Genomic DNA, 7,995 nt, shown 5'->3' with positions numbered 1-7,995 from the left:
CGCGACTTCCTGAGCCATAGACCCAACCGTCGAGCACATGCGCAGAACATCCCCTGTACCGAAGAGGTTGCTGGGAGGCAACATTTTAAAATAAACCCGCTTTTGTGCTGTCGTTAGGAAGAGTCTCCTGAGGGCTGTCATTGATGGAGCAGGCGCTGATTCAGGTGATAGGGGGATGGAAGCTTTTAGGGAGACAAGTTATGGTTTTATCAGTGCTGAATGTGAAAAATAAGTACATGGGGTAGGGGGAGCGTCTATTTTGGCTGGTAGAAGACTGAATCGCTGTATATAAAACCCCCATAGAAACCATTTCAGACTGCCGGAAAAAACGTGGTTAATACGGAGCAGATACGTGGTTAATACGGAACTGATGTGGTTTCCGCACAGCATCTTTATTATGAGTTGCAATCGTTATAAATTAGTTCGTTTTCAATTTATAAAAAGTGCATTTATAACCATTGCGGCTCGTTATAAATATGCTGCGCCGAGTGAGCGTGAGGCTGAAACCTCCCTAAGCTGGCAAAGACTGAGGTTCCTTCTGCACATGCAGAATAATGCACTACTTTCAGTGCGCTTCACAGATGAATTTTACTGGGTGGAATAGCAAAATTCACTTGCAAACAATGTTGAAAGTGGGTAAAAAGTGCATTATTCTGTATGTGCTGAAGGGGCCTGCGTTTGCATAGCTCCTTATTTTGGGATTGGGCGAGTCGTTGTATATAAAACCTGCATTGAAACTGGATTAGGAAAGGGCAGGGCTTGTGTTTTTCTATAGGTGTGTCTCCCTCTATCCCAAATGCAGGCTGCATATCAGAACTTAAGCATAAGCATTTTATTGTCATTGTGCACGCACAACGAAATTTACAAACTTGGTTTCTGGCTTTATTTAGACCTTTTTAAATAAAAAGAACAAAGCAGAATTGTAACTTCATCCACCAGTTAAACAAAGACAATCCAGTTAACTGGTGGATGCTTTGCTTGGGTCCAGAGGATTGTCACTTTTTAAAATGTTCTTTCAAGTAATAGAAAGGCCACTGATGCTGCTGCTAAATACTTTTCAGCATCTCTAGAGTATTTGCGCCAAAGTATTGTCATTTGTAGGACAGATATCACTTTTAACCTTAATTTTTTGAAAACAAAATATTTTAAACATGTATTGCTCTGTACATATTCCTTTTCAAGAGCCAGTGTGGTGCAATGGTTAAGAGTGATGGGACCCTAATCTGGAGAACCAGGTTCGATTCCTCACTCCTCCCCATGAAGCCTGCTGGGTGACCTTGGGCTAGTCGCAATTCTCTCCGAACTCTCTCTGCCCATGCAGAGGCAGGCGATGGCAAACCACCTCTGAAAATCTCTTGTCCTGTTTTGTTTCTTAAAGAATCTTGTAGGCTGATTCCGCATGGGCCAAAAACAGCAGTGTGAAAACGGTGTGAAAATGGTGTAAAAGGGTTTTAAATGGTCTAAAAGGGTTTGTACTGTTTTCACACTGTTTTCATATCACTGTTTTTGGCCCATGCGGAATCAGCCGTAGACTCAATGGCTGCATTTTAAGAGTTCAACAGCCAGTGAGCTTTTTGGACAGTTTTCTTGAATGAACTGAACATGGGATTAATAAACTACATTGTGTGCAGGGCACTGATTCTGGAAGAAAAGCTATGGGCCATGGTACGAACTTCATTAACACTGCACATCTTTCAAGAGTCCGCTTATCCCTCAAGAGAGGCAATCTGTTTGGTCACTCTCCAGCTAAGAGGAGACTTTTGCAAACACCTCTTTTGCAGGTAAGGCTTCACTGAGGTTGATAGAGCTAAACAAAGTTTAAAAGATGGGAGTGCTGGAAGATTACATAATTTTTATCTGATGTTACAATCTTACTGCATTAGAAGCTGGAGACAAAGGTAGGGTTGTCTAAAGGCTCAACTGTCTCTCTGGCTGGTTTCCTGTTCTCTGTATATCGAAAGAAATACTCATTGTCTTAATGCTTTTAGCAGTCTGCTATTCAAATTCTGTGTATTATTGAAGGCTTTCATGGCCAGAGTCACTGGGGGGTTGTAGGGTTTCCGGGCTATATGGCTGCATTCCAGTTACATTTTATCCTGCATTTGGATTCCAGGTACTGATTCCAGTGCATGAGGTACGGATTATAACAATCATATTAGTTGCAGATTATCTCAGGTTTTTAAGAATATCATCAATGGTAAATAATTTCTATGCTGCCATTTCCTATAGCAGTGATGGCAAATTTTTTTCGAGACCGAGTGCCCAAATTACAACCCAAAACCCACTTATTTATCGCAAAGTGCCAACACGGCAATTTAACCTGAATGCTGAGGTTTTAGTTTAGAAAAAATGGTTAGCTCCAAGGCATGCGTTACTCGGGCATAAGCTTGGTGAAGCAATCATACAACGCTTCGAATGGGTGAATCACAACCCTTGGCGGGTTTACTCAGAAGCGAGCCCCATTGCCAACAACCGAACTTACTCCCAGGTAAAGGATCATGCCCAGGCTAGCCTAAATGTGTGTTGGGGGGTGATTTTCCAGCCCCCCCACGATGAACTCTGTGGACGTGTGCCCACAGAAAGTGCTCTGAGTGCCACCTCTGGCACCCGTGCCATAGGTTCGCCACCGCTGTCCTATAGTGTTAGACTTGGGGCTGGTATATATAAATTATGGTTATTGTTTACTGCTTGTAGCTGAAACTCTTATCTCCATTCCAGGAAAATGCTGAGACTCAGATAGACTTACTTCTCCGCAAACAGTTGACCTTGTACAGCGTCACTCCCCTATTCAAGTTTTCTTACGACCGACTGCAGGAATATTCCAGACAGCTGTGTTTTGTTATTGCTGCTGAAAAGCAGAAAGGGCTTGCTGTTCACACTGAACGTGACCTTAAATTCAAAGTGACATTCACCTTGATTTCAGGGTTGAAAGCCTCAGAACTGGACCAGGCAGGTGTCCTCATTCAGGTAGGCAACGTGGTAAAGGGTTTTTCTTAATACTTCTGAAGGAAGCTGTTGTAGACAAAGATGATAAAAGTCACTGCTACTCCCCTTGAGGCAGGAAACAGACTGCAAGGAGCAGTTCTACCCACCAAGAAGGGGAGGAAAGTCCTTTCCTGCCTCCCCAATGGGACAATGGGAACTACCCACAAGATGTCCTTCATCCCAGGGGAGAAGTCACTGAATTAATCTCATTCATGCAACTGTTGCTATCTCACTCAACTGTTAGACAACCTAGGGATCCTGATGGGTGGCTAGATGTTTGATGCCCAATCTTGATTTTGCTGCGTTTCAAAATGTTTCTCAAGAAAGGGTTTTTCAAAGCGTAAATAAAAATCAGTTGTAACTTCTCCCTCCTCTCTACCCTTTCTACCCGCACTCAGGTTACAGCTGAAAATGCAGGACCCAAAGTGGTGTGGATGGGCTGTTTCTGCAGTATTGGTGGAGGTGACATGCTAGACGCAGCTGTGGAGAATTTTACTTGCTTCCCCTTGTTCCTCGCAAACGGGTCAGAAAGTCTCTCCGCCATCATTGGAACGTGGCTGCAGAAGACTTTTGACTGTTCTTTCAGTCTGTTGACCATCAGCCCTCTCAACCTTGCTTGGATGGCTGCAATGTGGACTGGGTACATGACAGAGCATCACAAAGGAGCAGTGGAGCTGACTTTCTCTGTTCCTGGCACTTCTCAGCCTCTAGATATTTCCTATGCAATCCATGCTGAAGATGCAAAAGCTCTTTGGGATTCAATCCATACCACTCAACAAGAGGTCCGACAAGAACAGGTGGACTTATTCATGGATGGCCTTTGCTGTCATTTTTATAGACATTTCAAGATCTATTTGTCAGCCACAAGACTGGTAAAAGTCTCTACACCCATAGCCTCCGCCCATACGGCTGGGAAAATAAAGGTATGTAGCCTGGCTAACTGATAACAGCCAGTTCATGGGGTTTATTGTTTCTCATTTACTCTTAATGCTGGAGGCTGTGTTCTCAGGATTGCAAAACCAAAAAAGAAAATGTGTAGCAGAAAAAGTCAAATGCTACAACGAACCTACAACACTAGGTTACAGACATCAGTCAAGGCAAGATAATTAACCATTATAGTAGGTTTATAAATAATCAAAAACCTACTATAATGTTTAATTATAAATTCACTCTTGGCACAATAGATACTTGCAAACTGTAGGGAAACTAGCCAAACAGTAATAAATCACGTCTAGCAAAGTTGGCAAGCGGCGAAACAGGCTGAGTACTGGAAACTTAGTCTAACTCCGTCCTTAATACCAGTCCCATCTTAAGCAACTGTCCCTGTACTGGTTGTTCTATACACCACAGTGGACCTGGACTGTTATTTATGTTATGACTTGGAGAATTTGTCTTTATCCGTTAACTGTTGTAATGTGTACATACACTTTTTTTTGTTTGCAGATGTCACACCTTTATGTAAACCTCTATACATGTATTAACTGCACCTGTTCCCTTTAATTATGGTTCACATTAAATCTGGCACTTTTCATAGGCTGCTTTGACTGATGCCTGTAGTCTAGATGTAATAGTTTTCTCACAGGATTGGTCATTTGATCTGTCAAAAAAGAATTAGCCAATTGACTATTCAAATATTTAGAGCGTTGGTTTGGATCCCACAGTGGGGTTTCCCTCCAGGACAAGAAGTGTCCCCGGATAAAAGAGGACTATGGGTTTTAACCTCTTACCAAAATACTGTAATTACTTCTAGTAATTATAAAAGGAAAGGGTTGGACTATGTAAAACATGAACGTAAGACATTTGCCAAGGCAGATTTTCCTCTACGTCCCCTTTCTCATAGCTGCTCTCCAAGACTCCCCCTCCCCCAGAAAATGTATGCTGAGAGTCAAGATAGTCTTAACAAAACTGCCATATTGTGTGGTGGGCTACACCAGCTGGCAGCCGCCTCTGAAAAGTATGTAGCTGCAATTTGCACAAAGAATGAGAAACTTTAGAACAAGGGATGGAAAAGAAGAGTTGGCTTTTTATATTTCACTTTTCTCTACTTTAAAGGAATCTCAAAGCTGCTTACAATAATCTTCCACTCCCCTCAACAGGCACCTTGTGAGGTAGGTGGGGCTGAGAGAGTTCTCAGAGAACTGTGACTTGTCCAAGCCGGCTTCATGTATAGGAGTGGGGAACCAAACCTGATTCACCAGATTAGATTGGTTCACCATTACCCCATGCTGGTTCCCAATCTCGAGCCTGTGGCACCTTTTGGAATTTTGAGAAGGGGCACCACCACAAAATGGCTGCCCCAGGGTGCTGTGGCAAGCCACAAAATGTTGTGACATTGCAAGACTGATATCCTTTTGCTGTGGAAGCAGCTGTTTCCCAAGCAAGCCATTGGTCCTGGGCAAGAGATAGTTTGATTAAGGCACAAATGGACATCATGGTGGGTGCCATGGGGTTCACTGGGGACCTCTGCTTAGCACAGGTGTCCAACTCTGGCGCTTCAGATGTTCATGGACTACAATTCCCATTGTTCCCTGCTGGCATGACCAACCTCCGGTCTCTTGTTTTTACTGTTGAAAAGCGGAATAAGGAATAGAGCCGCACTGGTTGTTGTGGGTTTTCCGGGCTGTATATCTGTGGTCTGGAGCCGCAGCTGGAGACTTCTTTCTTTGCTCTATAAAGCATGGATATGCCAAACCCTACAGGCCCTTCTTTTACACATGTGTTGTGTGGCTGGAAGGCTCTGGATGAAACTGGAGATATAGTGACTGGGCTGTGACTTTTAACAGTTGCTTTAACAGGAGAGCAGCAGTGGCGTAGCGGAACCAGGTTTGATTCACCGTTCTGCCACTTGAGCTGTGGAGGCTTATCTGGGGAACCAGATTAGCCTGTGCACTCCAACGCATGCCAGCTGGGTGACCTTGGGCTAGTCACAGCTCTCTCAGCCCCACCCACCTCACAGGGTGTTTGTTGTGGGGGGCACCTCACAGGGTATTTGTTGGTGGGGGCAGGGGGCAGAAGGAAGATTGTAAGTCCCTTTGAGTCTCCTACAGGAGGAAGGGGGGATATAAATCCAAACTACTACTCCTCCTTTTCATTACATACTGCTTTGATCTGACTTTCCATTATTTTTACACAACAGATTCTTCAGCCCAGATATCTGCTGGAAATCCTGGCATTGATGACAGAACTGGCCATTTCAAAAATATTGTGATGGACGTCCATTGTTAACTGCCCAGTGTGGAGATGGCTTGTTCCTTGAGGCTTGTTGCTTTTTATTATTGATGCAGCACAAAATATGGATTCCAGTCAAATCTACTCTATATACAGTGAAAAGAATCACATCTGTATAGCTTAATTCAGACTTAGTATGGAGTTATCATAACCAGGTTGACTATACTGCTCATTGTATAAAAAAAACCCATGTACCTTTCAAGTCACACACATTATTGTGTGCCTGTTTGTATTTTGAATTCCTTTCTGCAGTTGCCATAGTCATATGGAGCTTTAATTACAGCTTCTGTTACATAAAAGAAACACGGCTCTACTGTCAGGTTTCTGTTGTGAAGCTAGAGGACTGATAATTAGCTCTTCAAACTTCTATTATAGCAGTTGGCTATGCCCAACTACATTCAACTAGTATTGGTGGCCAATAAGGTCTGTTTTAACCTCATTAATGCTTGGTTTTTTGGGTGAGAAATCTAGACATCACATCAACTAACCAGTGTGTCTTGTCTAGGTGAGACAAGAGTGCCACTTTATTTGACTAATTGGCCCATCTTGAGTGCGGGGGGGGGGGGGCAAATTTGCTGTTGGGAGTGGCATGGTGCCGTGCCAGCGGACTTGCCCCAGCTGAGAGGCACAGCCACCATGGCCCTCCCCAGTAGTGGGACACGACGCTGAACACCATGTCAGTGTCCCTCCACCTCTGCCGCCACAATGGGGGTGGTCTGGGGACACGATCAGGCGAGGAGCCTACACTAGCTGGTTCCCATCCAGCCATCGCCCCTGTTGCACCGATGGCCAGGGCTTTGGACATACACCACCTTTTTGGTGTTGTAAGTCCATTAAGCCCAATGGGGTAATTCTGGCAACAGGGAGATTTTTCATGTTTGTCGCCTTCTCATGCCATTGGGGAAACCATTGTGATTTGGTGGGCCAGTGTGGGTGACCACTGCAACTGGGTGACCAGCCTGTTGAAATGGGGCTGTATGTTTGGGGAAAGGCTGGTGTAATCTAGTCTCAGAATTCTAAAACTAAGAGTAGCACATGTGTGTAATGTATATTAATTACAGATTATATGTATTATAGGGTTGATTCTCATGAGATTGTCTTCTAGTGGAAGACCTTCCTGCCAATATTATGATGGTGGATCTTTCACAAATTGCCCTTTCACTTTACTCTCCACACTTTTCTTAGCTGTCTGTTAGCCAGTGAGGGGGCAGAATAGGCTAGAGGGGGAGGAAGGTAAGTTTGCTTCTAAGTGCTATTCCTGGTGTGTTAGATGGGTTTCATCCTTATAGTCAGAAGGTGTCACAAAATACCCATCTTTCCTTTGAAAAAAGCCCGAGGTAGAGACAGGAGCAATTAGTCTTCTGGCAATTTTTTGTCCACAGACTGCAATGTGTGAAGTATAGATGACGGGCAATACAAACAATTTATGTGACTACATACACAGTTAGTGCTGGCATTTGGTTTTTTGCTTTCCCTGTGGGTTATGGATTGCCCCATTCTTCCAGCCTGAAAAACCAGTGTATTAAGCTACAGCACAAGTGTTTTGAGGGTGGTGAATATCACAACATGATCTTCGACTGAATTGTGATACAGGCAGAAATTCCCAGGTGCGGAGCAGAAAAGAGAAAAAGCAAATGCAGAACTGAAAATAAAAAAGGCTGCTACATGCATGAGACTGAGAGCACAGAAAGAAGGGAGAGTAGTCAGATGCCCATAAGTTCAGGAGCTGTACAAGTACCAATTTAAAATAAGCCACCAAAGGCTTGGCTACTAAACTCCAGC

At 43.9% G+C, this 7,995-nt stretch overlaps 1 protein-coding gene across 1 annotated transcript; it reads left to right on the top strand.

Moving 5' to 3' along the window:
• Window positions 1-40: 40 nt before the first annotated feature.
• On the top strand, window positions 41-7,289 carry CENPL (centromere protein L). Its single transcript, XM_048498565.1, has 5 exons — window positions 41-164; window positions 1,632-1,781; window positions 2,719-2,967; window positions 3,384-3,908; window positions 6,122-7,289. Exons 1-5 carry the CDS (start codon window positions 144-146, stop codon window positions 6,191-6,193), a joined length of 1,017 nt encoding a protein of 338 aa, XP_048354522.1. The 5' UTR covers window positions 41-143; the 3' UTR covers window positions 6,194-7,289.
• The last annotated feature ends 706 nt before the right edge of the window (window positions 7,290-7,995 follow it).

The sequence above is a fragment of the Sphaerodactylus townsendi genome, linkage group LG05, assembly GCF_021028975.2.
Source record: "Sphaerodactylus townsendi isolate TG3544 linkage group LG05, MPM_Stown_v2.3, whole genome shotgun sequence".
In the NCBI taxonomy this organism is placed as follows: domain Eukaryota; kingdom Metazoa; phylum Chordata; class Lepidosauria; order Squamata; family Sphaerodactylidae; genus Sphaerodactylus; species Sphaerodactylus townsendi.
Note: the sequence above shows the minus strand (reverse complement) of the source record. Positions and strands in the feature narration are given on the sequence as shown.

Coding starts and splice junctions, on each gene's coding strand:
- CENPL (XM_048498565.1), top strand. CDS start 144: ATGGAGCAGGCGCTGATTCAG. Junction 1,782..2,718: donor TGCAAACACCTCTTTTGCAG/GTAAGGCTTCAC, acceptor TCTCCATTCCAG/GAAAATGCTGAGACTCAGAT. Junction 3,909..6,121: donor ATACGGCTGGGAAAATAAAG/GTATGTAGCCTG, acceptor TTTACACAACAG/ATTCTTCAGCCCAGATATCT.